The sequence below is a fragment of the Lonchura striata genome, chromosome 1 (assembly GCF_050655825.1).
Source record: "Lonchura striata isolate lonStrDom1 chromosome 1, ASM5065582v1, whole genome shotgun sequence".
NCBI lineage: Eukaryota > Metazoa > Chordata > Aves > Passeriformes > Estrildidae > Lonchura > Lonchura striata.
In genome coordinates, this window is record NC_140703.1 from 1,803,450 (window position 1) to 1,819,911 (window position 16,462).

At 37.4% G+C, this 16,462-nt stretch overlaps 1 protein-coding gene across 32 annotated transcripts in view; it reads right to left on the reverse strand.

Annotated features, from left to right (window-relative positions):
- Positions 1-603: 603 nt before the first annotated feature.
- SENP7 (SUMO specific peptidase 7) overlaps positions 604-16,462 on the reverse strand; it is a 36,727-nt gene continuing 20,868 nt past the window's right edge. For all 32 annotated transcript variants that reach the window (XM_085573934.1, XM_085573784.1, XM_085574085.1 and 29 more), the window contains 15 exons: positions 15,949-16,106; positions 14,886-15,032; positions 13,443-13,476; positions 12,505-12,672; positions 11,375-11,637; positions 10,210-10,343; positions 9,400-9,516; positions 8,768-8,887; positions 8,358-8,450; positions 7,436-7,575; positions 6,774-6,826; positions 6,407-6,444; positions 6,116-6,184; positions 3,943-4,093; positions 604-2,748 (listed from right to left, as the gene is read on the reverse strand). In XM_085573934.1, coding sequence (XP_085430060.1) covers positions 2,611-2,748; positions 3,943-4,093; positions 6,116-6,184; positions 6,407-6,444; positions 6,774-6,826; positions 7,436-7,575; positions 8,358-8,450; positions 8,768-8,887; positions 9,400-9,516; positions 10,210-10,343; positions 11,375-11,637; positions 12,505-12,672; positions 13,443-13,476; positions 14,886-15,032; positions 15,949-16,106 — 1,823 coding nt within the window. In that variant the 3' untranslated portion in view covers positions 604-2,610. The remainder of the gene's footprint in view (positions 2,749-3,942; positions 4,094-6,115; positions 6,185-6,406; positions 6,445-6,773; positions 6,827-7,435; positions 7,576-8,357; positions 8,451-8,767; positions 8,888-9,399; positions 9,517-10,209; positions 10,344-11,374; positions 11,638-12,504; positions 12,673-13,442; positions 13,477-14,885; positions 15,033-15,948; positions 16,107-16,462) is intronic.

Below are 16,462 nucleotides of genomic sequence, written 5' to 3' on the forward strand. Positions count from 1 at the left end.
GATGACCTTCCTACAAGTTAATTCTCTTCTACCTTGCTCCTTGTGTTGGGCAGTACCTTGAGCAGATCTCCAGGACTCGGATGTCATTGTGGAAGGTATCTTCTGGTCCCACAGACCAAATACAGTAATTTGTTTTAAAGAAACTGCCAGGTACACTCGGGTACAACTGACTGCCTTAAACACAATGACACAGCTTAGGGCAAAGAGCCTTGCAGGGGCTGGTTTGCTTTGGAACACCCTGTCACTCCACTAGTTCAGTGAAACAGGGCTTTATACAGGAAATGGAAACAGAAGTGATGTGCAAAAAGGTCCCTGAGTCAGTCTGGTTAAAAAGCTAACTTTGGGCAGTTCCAGCAAAGAAAAAGGAAACATGAGGATACCTGGAGTGTAGCTTCTTCCACAGAAACACTTCCTAGCATTAACCACACGCCTGGTAAGTGCAAACCCTGGGTGGGTGGTGGCTGAAGGTCCCACAATCACTGGGTGAGACATTTGGGTTAAGACACACGTACCTTAGAACCAGTCAGGTGGCCTCTATTACACTTAACTCGTGGGTTATTTGTAACAGCTGGGAAAAGAATGGTGACAACCACAGTCAGCAACTTCTGGAGATAATTTTAATATCAAATGCACTGGCATTCTTGTAGCACATACGTAAGAAATCTAAAAAGGCAATCCTTTTGTGTAATAAAATCAGTTTAGAAAATTGCATATGTTATTTTGCTTTTCAGTATCTATAAAACCAGTCAATCTAAAAAAGAACCAATTGGTTGGTGATAAAGCCTAACTTTAACATAAGAAAAAGCCCAAATTATTTTTCGTAAGGGAACACTGAAAATATTCTTCAATTAAGAAAGTTGTAGAGAAGGGGAACATATTACTGCATTTAATCTTTTGTTTTACAATAAATACACAGATTATTCTTGTAAGTAATGCTGGTGCTGTGATTTAGGTGCAACTCTGGGATGAGAAGGAAAGATGTTGGGAAGCAGGGGAAGAAGGGGTAGTGCCAAACTACAAAATTAAGGTAGAAACAAAGACAAAAAACATACACAGTCATTGCACAAGGCTGCTCACAGCTATACAGACTGTGCTCAGCAAATTGCTGTTTTAAAATTCTCTCTCCCCCTGAAAGAATGCTTCCTGGTTTGAGAAACAAGTAAGGGGGGTGGAGGGGTGTTGGATGGCTGTACAGAACCTGAAATGACTGGATTTTCAAGAAGCCAGGTTTCAGAGTTGTCTTGAGGGAAGGGGCCCTGAGAATTCGGCAATGACAAAAATGCTTGCATCTTTGGGTGGCCCTCAATTTTTATTTTAACTCTCAGTTGTGTTTCCAGCTTTAAGAGCTCTGGTTTTGTAGACTATTTTATGACACAAATGGTCTTGGTGGTTCTCTGACACACAGTCCTTCTGAAGGGTAAGATGACATTTCAGTAAAGTCACAGTGAACAGGAGAAAGCATCCTTTTAGAACAGTCACCTGCTAAGGTGCAGTGAGTACAGAAAGAAGTGCACACATCCAAATGTGACCACTGTTCAAGGAAAAGCTACATAAATACAAATTAAAACAATGAACTTTGCTAGTTTATCAAATCAAGTCTGAGTCCAAACAGTCAATATTCAGTCGTCTTTACTCAGTTCTCCTAATCAAGGTACAAATCCTTTTTGTCTTATATGTAAATAATGTATCTTAATGACCTTATTTTTCAGTGAAACACCTCAGACTTTTGAAGTTGTTAAGCCACAGCCTGTTTGCCTTGCTAATGCAGGTGACGCCTTAAGATTTGTAGGAATTATTCCCCAAAAATCAGGTGAACAGCATTAAAAATCTACTGCCTACACATATTGTATTGGTATGTACTCTGAGAGCAAGTTTGCTTCTAAAATCTGGTAAGAAAAAAAAAAAACTTAAAAGAAAATGCACTCCCGACTTTGAAGTATTTCAACAGTCACCCTCAAACAAAGTGAACACACTCGTACGAAAATGCTAGGAAGAGGGAAAATATCTTTTTAAAAAAATCATCAAAACTCATGAGCCTCAAATCTTGGCAGAATTTTCTGACACATGCAGATTACTTCTGTATATAACCAGAAACAAAAAAAAAATACATCTCTAAAGAGAGTCAACATTAAATCCTTAAAGTAAAAAAATACATAGTATTCATTCTATCTGTATCAACTGCAAATCAAGAGACATAACACAAGATCCAGATCCTGTCTTCAGGCCTGACTCCTACAGGGTCATTCATGCTTATATAGAATTATAAAGAACATGATCCAAAAGATAGAAGTATTTTTACATCCTTGAGGCATATACCTGTAAGCAGCTTTCATCCTCCAAGAATCAACTAGCAATCCATATGCATTAGGTTTAACTTACATATTTACATTCTTATCTACAACTTTCACCTTTCCCCATTCCAGCATCTTAAGACCACACAACACCAGTGAAAAAAAAAAATCTTTAAATAAATACATGATGAATAAAAAGTACTCCTTGTGCCTTAGTTTTTTTTCTTCCTTGCAAGGCAGGGAGAGACTGAACACCACTATGCAGAGTTCCAGTTATTTTACACAGCAGTGTCCAGGACTGCCTGATTTATTGGATTTATTAGCTGCTGCTGCCACTCTGCTGTTGGAAGTGCAGTTGCAAGATCAGGTCTCGAATTTCTTCTCTTTTGTTTCTGATCAGCTGACGAGGGAACCAATTCTCCAGATTCAGTGGTTGTTCAAAATTAACTATGGGATTCTGGCAAGAGAAAAAGGAATATTTATGGAGTTAATTTCCTAGCACAACCTTCAGAAAGAATTTCAAACCCTTCCACTGCTGCTGAGATCAAGGAGGCACAAATGAGTTCCATACAAGTCTGCCAGCCTTCAAAGTCAAATTGCAGTTCCTTCATCATAATCACACATATATGTGCCTTTACCAAAAGGTACTCAAACAGGTTATCATCACTAAGATACATCACTATTAACATGTATTAAAAGGCAGATTTCATGGATTTTGACAAATATATAGCAACTATAGCAAACTATAGCAAAGAATCAAGCATACTGTGCTCGAGCATCCTGAGATTTTTGTCTCAAGCATGTGTTTTTTCTGTCATGAGAGGGTCTTCTGACAGGAGACAACAAAAAGTAACAAAACTATTAATAATAGTTTTAGCAGGACATGAGAAGGGGAGAATTTGGAACAAAAGAGGATAGCAAAATTAAATAGCTGAGAGGCGCTGGCAGATTTGGTAGTCAAGACCACAACATCACATCTGATTTGCCAAAATCAATTTTTTTTCTTCTTTCCCTCTTCACTCTTTTTGCCATGCTTATGTTTCACCTCCTCCTTCCTTTGAATAAAGTAATATATGATAAATTGAAACAATAATCTAAAGAACACATCATGATTTCCAGTCTATGAGTCCTGGCATGTTTAGGATAAGTTACAAACACCTTTAACACAATTTACAAGGGGTTTGTAAACACCTTGTCCCAAACCTTGCTTCTTCAAGAAAAACAAGTCCCCCTTGTTAGAGAATGAGCAGCTCAAAAGCTTTGGTAAGAATTTAATTTTCCACCTACACAAGAGCTCAACCTATCTATGGGAGAACCACAGAATGGCTGGGGATTGAAGGAACTTCTAGGCTCCAAATACATGCAGGTAGTCAGGGATACTGCATGTGTCAAAATAAAAGCAACATTAAACTACAAGGTCAGAAACATTTGAGGATAGACACATACAAGACACCAGACAGACCTCTGCCATTACTTAAGAATGGGTTTCATCTCCTTTTTCTCAAATGGCTTTGACACTTTTGACTCCTGACAGCTTTTTTTTTTTTTTTTTTTTTTTTTTGTGTCTGGCCATTTTGCCCAGAAAATGGGTTTTTGTGGTTGAAGATAATTTGGGGAAAAGGGGAAAGGGGAAGGCAGTTTGAAGTTGTACCTGGAAGAAGCTTTCCACATACTGCAGCAAATAGACCCCACAGTCACTGCAGTTATCTTGTTTAGGCACTCTGGGACACAGGTCAATCATTGTTGATTTACTGAATTCCCGATGTGTTTTTCTTTTAGCTTCCCATTCCACTTCAAGGTACCTACAAAAGACAGAAAACAGTTGAAATACTTGAGGAATGACTCCCAAGCTCAAAACCTTTTGGGACACAACTCAACATTGTTCCAAACAGCCAATATTCTATTGCACTCAGAGGTGTTTCTACTACATAATAGGCAACATAGAAAACAAATATGCATGATGTCATTTAAAATCAGCTATTTATGCAAGGTTTCTATAAGCTGTTAGGATACCAGGACATTTTTATACCTTAACTAAAGGAAAAATTTTTCTTGGATATCACACATTATTCCCAGGTTCATTCTAAGAGGCCAGCAGTGCTTTTCAACCTAAGCAAACCATTAAAGCCCTCTTAAACCTCACCTTACAAAAGACTTCAGCAATAATTGCAGGTATATAATCCTTGCACTCAAACAGTGCACAAGGTATTTAAAGTCTTGATGCAAACCTTAGAAAGTTTTTCTATAGTGATTAGGATATATCTGTTGTCAGGCTTTTCTGTTGCTCTCATGCTTCAGTAGCAACTCACTGACTCCACATTCAGGGCTCTGCTGATTTTAGAGATGAGATGGAAAACCCAAGGCTCTGGTTTGCAAAGGCAATACTTATCTGTATTCTTCTCCTGGCTTTAGCTAGACTTACAGTCTCAGGGCTCCTGAAAATCAAGCATAAGGTCTGACTTAAAAGAATAAATATATGCATTAAATCAGACTTTGTGTTTGATTTCTAAAAGCCCCAAGTCCTTGCAGTCACGAGAATAAAAATACATATAGAACACTTAAGCAGCTTTTGGAGAAAATGGCAACTGTGAAAAAGCACCAAATATGAAGCAGTTCAAAGAGATGACATTTCAAGCACCCTTTCTAGAAACTGCAAGAACCTATGACTGTAGACTTTCTAATTCATTTGTCTGAGCCTGAAAACTGCCCAAAACATAACAAAAATCAACTCAGGGAAAAGAAGATGTCATAGAATCCCTACATCAGTTTACTTAAACTTCTGCTTCCAGGGTTTGCTTCCCAAACTCCCCTTATTTCATGACTCCACAGATTTCCACTTGTTTTCTGACTTTTTGTGACATCTCTCTAAACTCCAAGAAACCACACTCTGGAATTTCAGTCTCAGGAGTCATTCAAAGAATACTGCACTAAAATAATACATCCCACAGAGATTTTAACAATAAATAAATATAAGTTCCTATTTCATTCTTCCTCCCAAGACACATGGCAAGGAGGTCTCATTATTTAAGGAAAAGATGGTTTCACAAGGACTTCTAAACCTCATCTAAACTTTACATAGCATTTTGAAGAATACACTTTTACAATAATGTAGTGCTATTTAGTTTACAGATTTTTGTACCCTTCAGTGAAAGGAGAACATGAAGAACAATTGCATTTGGCTTCAGATATTTAATATTTTGAAAGTTGCTGATAGACATTAAAATCATTAGGAATGTGTAAAAGTATTTAAAATTCTTATTACATTCTTACTATACTTACATACTTCTCACATATAAAATTGAATATATTCTTACACTTTTCAAAACAAATACCATTCCACTATAACTCTACTGACACATCAAGCTTTTAGACAGCTTCAGTCTAGTTTCTGCATTTTTGTACATAGGAGTGGATTTAACACTAATTCTCTAAGTGTCATCCAAAAAAATGAACAACAGTCCCCTAGAAAGTTATTGTTCAGATTTCAAAGTATTCATTTTAAGTGTTTTTCTCCCCTTAAAAACACCTTCAGTTGCTAGACTAGACTGGATAAATCCTCCTGCCACAAAAACAACACTAGCAAAAACCTCTCTATTTTTCTTTTCTCCACTCTGCACTTTACAGTTTTTGCATTGTATGTGGGTTGCAGAACATAGGCTTTTCATGGAAGCCTCTGCATTATAACTACAGTTTTCTTAGTCATGACTTTTCATAGATTTTCCTTTAGCATTACAAATATACACCTTTCTAGACAAAAGTACTTTGCATATAGAAATAAAATCAGCAGCATTGATTGCTAAAAGATAGAAGCTGTAGTTACTTACTCTCTCAAAACCTGAACTGTTTTCTGCACAGAACATGCTTTCAAGGAATCCAAGATGAGTATACAAGGCCTGTACACAACAAAAACAAAAGTAAGTCACTGCAGTCTTTCATCACCAACACCATTGAAGGAAGTATTTTGTTTGCATACAGCCCACCCAAAATAATTAATATTTTAACCAATGTGGTAAAAATAGACAAGTACCTACAGCTGTGGTTTTATGACAATACCTAAATTACTACAGAATTTCCTAATTTAATGCTACAATATTAGAAAGAAAACAGAAACATACCTTTTACAAATCTGCTTTTTGGAATTACTTAGGGAGATCTGAGACAAGAAAAAATAAAAATAAATCTTAAAAAGCCAACACCAATTATAAATGCTAAGATCTTCACAAATTTAAAGGTAGTTAGAGAAGTTCTCATTTCAGAAAAGTAGAAACTGATAAATCAATTTTAAAAACAGGTGAAATCACAGCAGAGCAAATAGGTAAGCAGAGGAGGACAAAGCTAATTCAAAATGCCTTGTACATGCTGCAGGCTATGCAAACATCAATAACTACTGCAAAAAAGATTATGCAATATCCCTTGGTCAAGTCTCACAGCCTTTAGAAATTCAGTAATAGGTTTTCTCTGTCATTACGAAAAGGAACTTACTTTAGAAATAGCTGAATATAGAACTGAAGCAGAAGCAGCAATTTCACTGCCACCTAGTACAAAAGAACAAAAAAAAAATTAAGGAAAATAATGCCTAAGCAAAGTATTTTTATTTTCATGTTCATGATTATTAGTATTCAAAACATCAAAGAGCTAATTTATATACCACTTTTTAACATTCCCTTTTGAATTTTGAAATAGCAGTGTTACCAAAGGTCTTCCCTCCTGATAAAATTTTTACTGAAACCAAAGAACTTTCCAGCCATCCCTGATTTTCCATGTCTCTTCCAGTGTTTTCCATAAAACTTGCAGTCCTTAGTATGTATGTGTACATAAAAACATACTACACCAGTCTGGAAATTTTAGAAATCATCTTTCACATGATTTTCCTCCTTCAAGGACTAAGCCACTTCGAACTGCTCATGGCTTGACATTACTTTCTCCTAGATTATGTGCCTTTAGAGAACTCCTATTTGGAGTTGATTAAGGAGAATTCTATTTAGTTTAGAGAAGTTGTGTTACCGTGCAGCTCCTCTGCATCCCTGGGGCACCATGCAGCAGCTGCAGCGCTCTCCCTGCCCGGCTGGGGCTGCTGCCTTTAGAGAACTCCTGTTTGGAGTTGATTAAGGAGAATTCTATTTAGTTTAGAGAAGTTGTGTTACCGTGCAGCTCCTCTGCATCCCTGGGGTGCCGTGCAGCAGCTGCAGCGCTCTCCCTGCCCGGCTGGGGCTGCCGGGGACGCTCCTCGCACACGGCCTCTTCCAGCCAGGGGAAACAGATAACTGCCAAGTACCAGTGAGACCTGCCAGCAGAGGGGGAAAAGGTGTCACAATTCTGTAGCATTTGCTGCTGAAAAGGCTATGAAAAGCTTTTCTATACTGAGAGCTCAAGGACAACTGTTCTGTGACACACAGCCATCACTGCCATGTGCTTTCCATGGCATCTCGTACTAATCCTCTCCCTCACTTTTCATTTTGCATTGTGGCATAACAGCAAAAATAAGCATCAATTCCTTTACAAACCCCAAGAAACCCTCCACAGCAATTTATCAGTGTATGAGCACCCATTCCACACTTCAACTGAAATCCAAAATAAAAGAATATGAATCAGTGATGGCGATCCCAGTTTTGTATATAGCTGAAGGTATGGCACCTTTCCACAGCTGTTTTCCATTATGTACCTTCCAATGGTGATTCAGTTTTACAGGAGCTTCCATGTACAGGCTGGTTATTTAACCAGGACAAGGCACAGATTATGGAAGTTCTACTTTTATCTACTGACAATATGAGTTGCTGTGATTTCTTTATAGAAATATTACTGAAGTGCACAGGAACCATCATAACACAAATTAGTCTGAGAAATACCTGAGTAATTTTCAGTAAAAACAAATACCAAAGGTACAAAGTTGACAGCTGAATAAACATCTGACCTTTTGAACAGCTCTCAAAAATTACTCATTCCACATGTGCTACTTCTTCAAAATCTAATCTATCACAGGCAATGATCAGCCACAGATTTTTACTACTACAACATTCACTGAAATCTTTAAATAGCAGAAAAGGTGTTGAAAACATATAGACTTACTCCTCATTGACAGGCACAAAGATATAATCTTTATTGAAGATATTTATATGGCGAGTCCATGTTCTTACTCTTCTGTGTCTTCTCTGTGCTGCTCTGAAAAAACAAATGACAATTGTTGTTTGGTTTCACTCCTTTCACTTACAGCAAGGCATAGGGATTAGCACTCCTACATCTCCCCAGTCCCTCAATGGGTTTTTCATTTATTCTAGAAATTTCCTAGACAAACCATTGAGCCCAAGTGACTAATGAGCCATTTCTGAACCATTTTAAGCTCTTCTTGAAAGAAAACCTCACAATCATTCATAGATTGGAGTGGTTTTCTTGCAATTATTATTTACTGCACTAAATGCAAAACCCTCATCTGAACACCAGTCGGTTTCTGGTCATAAATGCATCTAAAATGAACTTACGAAACTTTGACATCCCCCTCAGAGTTTTTCTCTGTCCTGGTCAGGCACTTGTAGAAGAAACTGCTAAAAATGTGTGTACGGTCAGCAACATGTTTTGGTGCCTTCTCCAACAACAGATACCTACCAAAGAAGAAAACGAAATTATGAAACTAATTTTCTAGAAAGTACTGTTACTGTTAAAAAAAATGGCAGTTATTCTAATGACTTACCATACTCAGCAACTGATACTAGAACATATTAGTATCAATTGCCTTCACAGCCACTAATCACCCAACTGTCCTCTTTTAACTATTCACATCAGCAGAGTATATAACAGCCAAGCACCTACTAAGAAGGCACTTATTTTTTGTCCCTGATTTTTTTCTCCAGTATTCAAGCTTCTGACTTTATTTTGAAAGTTAGGTACCTAGCCCTTACAATTAAGACAGACTTGCAAGTACAAACCTATATGTGCTATACTATGTGCCTACTCTAAGAGCATGGAAAACAGGTCAGTTAAATTGTCCATTTCACTTTTTCCCATTGTTACTTCTGAAATTGTTATATTTAGTGACCAACACTTCCAGTAACATTCAAGTCCACATCACACCACAGAGAGCGTGAAGGATAGAAGAAGGGCTGAGATCACTTACTTTAGATAGAAATCAATGATGACATCATTGAGAAACTCGCCATATTCTAAGCACTCTAGGTCTTCTCTTGTGACTCCCAGGCCTCCTTTTGCAGGTGGGGGTGGATAAACAATTAAACTAGAAAACAAATCATATCATATCATAACAGTGACAAACTCTTATGTGACACTGTTCTGAATATGGCTGTCTTAGATGCAGAAGATTTTCTATAAAACCTGTGAAAAGCAGTAGTTCTCAAAACCTTACCATTTCCTCCTCCAACAGTTAGGTGGTACAAAACAAGTATCACCCCAAAGCACCCTAAAACTTTGATAAAAACTTTTGTCTTCATCCCATTTTCCTATTTTTGATCAAAGTATTTGAAAAATGGCTATATAAAATGTGAAGAAATACTAGAGGACAAATGGTCATAAAAAGATTGAGTGCGACAGAACAATAAAAGAAAACTTTGTTCAGATTTTACAAAAAGCTGGCATAAATTATGAAGTTTTGCTAAGATAGGATTACATGGGTACTGACAGAACCCATGAGATCCCACCCTCCTTGTTGATGCACCCATGATATGACCTTGTAGTCACAAATCAGATTTACTCCAATTTCTGTGAGACTGTCATCCTATAACACACCCATATTGTCTTGTAACAGGTAACTACATTGACATTTGCTGATATTTTAGATTTGAAGAGTGACTTTTATACAACACCTTCAAATCAACTAGAGAATGGCAGGTAAGTGAGGGCTTTTATTTCAGTAATTAATTGATTCAATTTATTATATTTTCCCTTTCTCATTTATATGAAATACACTTACTTCTCAACTGCTCCAATTTCTCTTACTTCTTTCCATTCATCATTCAGTGCAGAGGACAAAGAGATACAATAGCAGCCACTATTCTGCTTATTTGCAAGGGCATAACTGGGCCTGATGACTTTTAGCTTTGATTCCTATGAGAAAAACATAGACAAATGTAAAAAGCATTATACAGCTTGATACAGAAAACACAAGATGGAAAACCCAAGCCTAAAAACCACAGGAGGACCCTGCATCACTGAAAAGGATTCTTGCTGGAGATTCAAAGTATAAAATTTGGTATTTGGGCAAAAATACCATTGTTCAGACTAAATTAATAACTAAAAAGATATTAATATGTTAAAAAATAATGACAGATCTTAGTTCATAATAATCTCTCTAAAACTATTCAAGTATTATTTAGCCAAGTGAACCAAAAATGGTTTTGGAGAAAAAACATAGAAGAATGGAGACAAGTGTCAGACTGTCTTACCAGAAGCTGTATATGCTTGGAAGATTTGAAAATCTAGTCCTTGAACAATATGCCTAAAAACAACCCACATTAGAGCTGGCTGGCTTCCTTTTAAAGTCCCCAATTTCATGGACCTTTCAGATTCATATGCTGTCTCTTGGTTTTTTACCAGTGGGAACAAAGGTATGTAAATTCTGTGTGACAATGATGTGGGGCTGGGTTTGGACATCTACTCAAGAGATCAAACCAAGATAACACATCAACTTGCACGGATTCATTTCTCCAGCAGTCTGAGGAATAATTCGGTATTTTCAAGCTGTGGAGACCCCACAAGTACATCTAAAGGTATCTGGAGGACCATCTACACAGCTCCTCCTTTGCTGCACTTCCACCTCAACCAAAAAAATGGTTCCATTATTCATTACTTGATTAACTTCCTGCTTGCTGCCCTAAAGACACCACAAGGGCAGAACACCCCTGTGGTTCTAAATTTACACAACCATGAGTTGCCACTTATTGAGGCAAGTACCAGTGCTTTATATGAGGTTTACAGACTATCCCTCTGTGGACACAATCCAGCTGACTGCAAATTTTGGAGTAATCCTGACTGGGTTTTTTTGAGCTATGAATTAAGGAAGGAGGCTGACCTAAAATTTACTCAAATGTGTGAATGCCAACCAGTGGTGATGAATGAAACAGCAGCTATCCACTAACCTGAATTACAGGCTCATGAACATCTGAGGTATTCTCTTTCGGCATGTATTGCTTTAGTAGATCCTTATTGCAACTCACAAAAGAGCTTTCTTCAGGAGAAAGATCCTTAAGCAAGGATAATGCTTGTTTACAAGACAAAAACTCAGCAAGATCTGGTGCTCTGTTCCTCTTGCTGACACCTGTAATCAGTTTAGTCAGTCTGTCTTCTTCCCATTCTGTGAGTGGTCGAGACAGTTCAAAAAATACAAATTCATTTGATTTGGCTGGAAAAGGGAGAGAATGGTAATATTAACTATTAGATTATGTGATAGAGACTTGTCTGAACACCCACAAAGGAACATAAAAGGGACAATGGCAACAGGGAAAGCCCAAACAATGCCCTGCCAGGTTGATGACAGGAGCCATCAGCCCACAGAAGTCCCACTTTGACAGGCTGAGAGGAGCACACCAAAATGGCAGGTAGGAACCCAAATTACAGACTAAGCAAGACACACACAATCGGGGCCCTTCCCAGAGGCCTCACCTTGAATGCATGTATGCAATTTTGGGCATCACAATATAAAAATGGCATTAAGCTATCAGAGAGCATCCAGAGGAGGGCCACAAAGATGGTAAAGGGCCTTGAGGGGAAGTCGTACAAGAAGCAGCTGAGATTACTTGGCTTGTTCAGCTGCAGAAGAGGAAGCTGAGGACAGACCCCATTGCAGCTTCCTTGTGAGGGGGACAGGAGGGGCAGGACTGATCTCTGCTCTGGTGACAGTGACGGGACCCAAGGAATGGCCTGAAGTTGTGTCAGGGGAGGTTTAGGTTGGATATCAGGAAAAGATTCTTCCCCAGAGGATGTTTGGGCCCTGGAACAGGCTCCCCAGGGAATTGTTCACCCAGCACCAAGCCTGACAGAGTTCAGGAAGCATTTTGACAATGCTGTCTGGCACAGGGTGTGACTCTTGGGGATGGTGCTATGCAGGGCCAGGAGCTGGACTCAATCATCCTTCCAACTCCGTGTATTTTCTGATTCTGTGATCTTTACAACACTATAGGCTTTCCTCTGCATTCAAGAAACACAGCTGTAAAACAACTACTTTACTGACGTGACCTTTTCAGTGCACTTAAGGAAAGCAACTACTCACATGGCTGGCTGGTAACCAACATTCCCATCTGGGTTTCAATCTCTTCTACATAATCCACAGACAACCAAAGAAAAATAATTGTTTGAGAACAGCCACCACCACTTTTCCACCAGCCAAATCTTCTCAGATCCAGTGTATCCACTGTAAGCTGAATGTTATTCGGAAACACTGTAGAAAACAGAATTCAAAAAGCCATGCTCTTAACAGCCATAGACAGAGTACTACATATGCTGAGAGGTATGACAGGAGTGTATTAACACAATACTTATAGATTTTATGCCTTGCATTACATGAAATACTGAGAATTCAATATTTAAGTCAGTTACATCAAGCTGTGTAAAACAAAGTTACCAAATCGTAACACAAAAATATAAACACCTGCATGCAGGATTCTTCCTGAAATAAAAATGGTTTTTCCTCAAAATAACCACAGTTAATACCTACAAATATGGAAAAAAGAATACTGCAAATCATTAATTCCTATATGCCATCAGTCAACTCAATTTTGAACTGCTCATAAACCTTTTCCTACTAGATGTCATATTGGAAAATCAACTGAATGCAAATCTATATTCCTATTAACTTTAGTCTACACATACATTTTTGTAAACCTAAGGATCTAAAATGCTAGTTTGAAAAGTTCAATGTTTCACCTCAAAAACATGCACAGTCATATCTGCTATACTTCAACACCTAAAATATGCAGGAATATGGGAGGCACACCATAAAAAATACAAATTGACCTTAAAAGTACAGGAAGCTGCTAAGCTGTTAATGCTTACACTACAGACACCAAAACTTTTATTTATTGAAAAACACAAAAAATTATCTAACATATTTGTGAGAGATAAATTATTCATAACAGAAATACATACTTAGTGTATTAATGCAATACTTTAAAGATACCATTAAGAAAAGGCTAAAGAGAATTCTCTTACCCCGAAATGGGATCACAATATTTTTCATTGTAAACTGAAATAAGATTTTTAAAAAATATATATTAGTTTACATTTCACAAATTGATGAAAACAATATATGGATTTTTAAATATCTGCATTTCTTTCCTTATAGTGAAATAAACTGAATATAATAGAATCATCGTGTCTGGAAAACACCATTAAGCTCGTGTCAAATATGCTTAGTTTGAGACTTCACACTGCCTATATCACCCAAAAAACATCCCTAAAGGCACTGCAGAACATAAGTGACAGCAAGTAACTGTCAGAAATGCAAGGTACTGAGAAATGAGCAGAAAGTTGCAGACTCTCTACAGGCTCCTTAAAAAGAAAAGAACACTTGGGACAGAAGGAGCTACAACAACCTGTGTGAAGCTGTCAGGTGCACTGCATGAAATAAGGACATGATAGAAGTGGTTCAACTTTATGCTGCTATTTCTTTCCATCAATCTTTGAGTTAAAGGCCTTGAAAGATTGCACTTGCACTGCTGCTATGTTAAAGAGACTCTGCTAAATGAAAAATGCTTTCCTGTCACTTTGACAAAAGGTTATATAATATTAGCAAAGGAGGTTTCCCCGTGGCACCACAGTAGGCACAAAGTTGTGTTTCCCAAGCAAGATTTCTACTTTACACATAAGAGCATTGATCCTAAACTTATTTCAACTCATCATTCAATTATTTTTGCCTATTAATTTAGAAAATCTCCATGAAATGTTTTTGCAACTGCTGTTTTGTGAGAAGCTGAAATTGTTATTACAATCCAAGATTTCAAAATGTCTTACAGAAGGCAAAAGAGATGTAGGTTCAAGCATCTCTTTTTCAGTTGCAATATAAAGAATGAACGTGGTCAAAGACCTGTTGAAACTCCTGGAGTTGGTGCTCCATTTAAAGAACATCTTCACTTATGTTTCTACACCCTGTGAGTAGCAGACTGTCTACACACTAAAGCTTTTAGTACTGTTTTTATGCTATCTGAAGCCATAAAGCAAGCAAGTTTTTTTAAAAGGCAAGAGCATAGTATATATCTGAACTCTGATCATTCTTAATTACTTTATTAGAACACAACCACTATTCCAGAAAAGTAATTGGTCTTTATTTTAAGTGACATTAATTGGCCATTAATATGGCCCTTGTTTTCTGTTAGAATTCATTAAAAACTTCCTGAGTATGACTTTATTCCAGTATAGCATTTATACAGAACCTTTACACATGAAAACTGTGGCTACAGCAAATCCCAGTTAGCTTTTATAGTGATAGCAATCCAAATGCACAAGGCAATGGACCACACACTCCATTGTTTAGCCAAAGGAATTTAATGCAACAGTAATAAAAACTCTGTGCTTCCACATTAAGTACCACTGACTTTGTTTAACCAGAATTTTTATTTTTAAATATTCACAAAATAGCATAATAGAACAACTTACCCTAGCAGGGCCTGTTGATAAACACTTAAATTTCCCAATGTGTAGTCTGTCAAATTCAACATCCAGTGCCAGATTTGTCTGCTTTCTAGGTATGCTTCCAGAAGGTAAGCTAGAAGGACATTTATCTTCAATTGACTCTGTTAATAACTGAAAAAAAAAAAAATATTTGTTAGATATGCCTCATCTGTAACTTCAGGAATACCTTTCTTCATGGTTGTAAGAATTGACTCTCAAAGTCAGCTTCCACATTAAAAAAATATTAAAAAGCTCTAAGTGTTATTACATTCATTACTGACAATTTCCTTAAGGGTCTAACAGTACCTTGCTACACCTCCATTACCAGGACACAATCTGTGTTCTTGACTTGGTTCTAAATTAGTAAAAGCACAAACAACAGAGCAACAAAATAATAGCCTTCTTTCCATAACAAAGCTTCAGGATTCAGTTCTGTGCTTATGATTGAATTGATTCACCTGTGAGAAGAGGCAGCAGCAATGGCTCCTCTGACTTGTTTCAGGATTAGAGATAACCCATATCCAGGTCAGAGCAAGTACCCAAAAGCTAATTAAGTCCAAAATGGGGCAAACAACCTTTATGGCTACTTTTAGATTCAAGTTCTACAGCTAGCCTGACAGGAAAGGGAACTTCACCTTATCTCTGCTGTCAACAAAGATCCTGAACTTCTATAAGCCCTGAATGACATCAGAGGATTGGATGACAAAAAGAAACCACGATCAATGTAAAACTGTGTGAAAACAAATTTTTCCACACATGTATCTTTATCATGTCTGTTTCTACCTCAGGTTACTAGATGATCTTCCTGTTTTCTGAAATTAAGTATTTCCAAATGTTTATTCTCAAAATAGGAAATACATTGTGTGCAGCAAAAACACCCAAGCTTCAGAACCAGAGAAATTCTCTGAAGACTGTCCAGTATTCTATCTGTGAAATAAATTACTGCAGCTTCTGCTTGTGGCTGAGACCATAATAAACAATCATTTTCTATAACAAACATTACAGAAATAAGTTGGCATAACAATACATAGGCCAAAAGCTGGACTACCTGCTCTGTGTGACTTTCCATCTTGTTTTCTAATTGCTTGTCTGAAAAACAGAAGTCAGACTGTTGGTCTGTTTCTTTACTTTCAGTGATACTATCCTGTATCAGCTCTGTGCATTGTGATTCAGGAGATCCATCTTCATCATCACTGGAAAGGATAACTAAAAAGGAAAAAAGAAGTATACATATACTACAAATTACAGAGTTGTGAATATTTCATTACTTGCGGATTTCAGACAAGTAAAGAATTCTGTCTCACAGTCATGATATCAAAGTACACTGCTCAGACTGGTCAAGATCTGCATGCATGGAATGGTATGCAACAAGCAGTGCTTTGCATCTTTACAAACACCTTTTATACCAGACCCTCAAAATTATTTGGCTATTAAATGAAACAGGACAAAGCGCAGCTGCTTCAAAGAAGAGAGTAATTTTTATCAGTTTTAGCATCATTAAAAATTAAAAGCTTGGTTTTTCCATAGCCACAAAATCAGCTGAAAAAAGGGGATTGGAATTC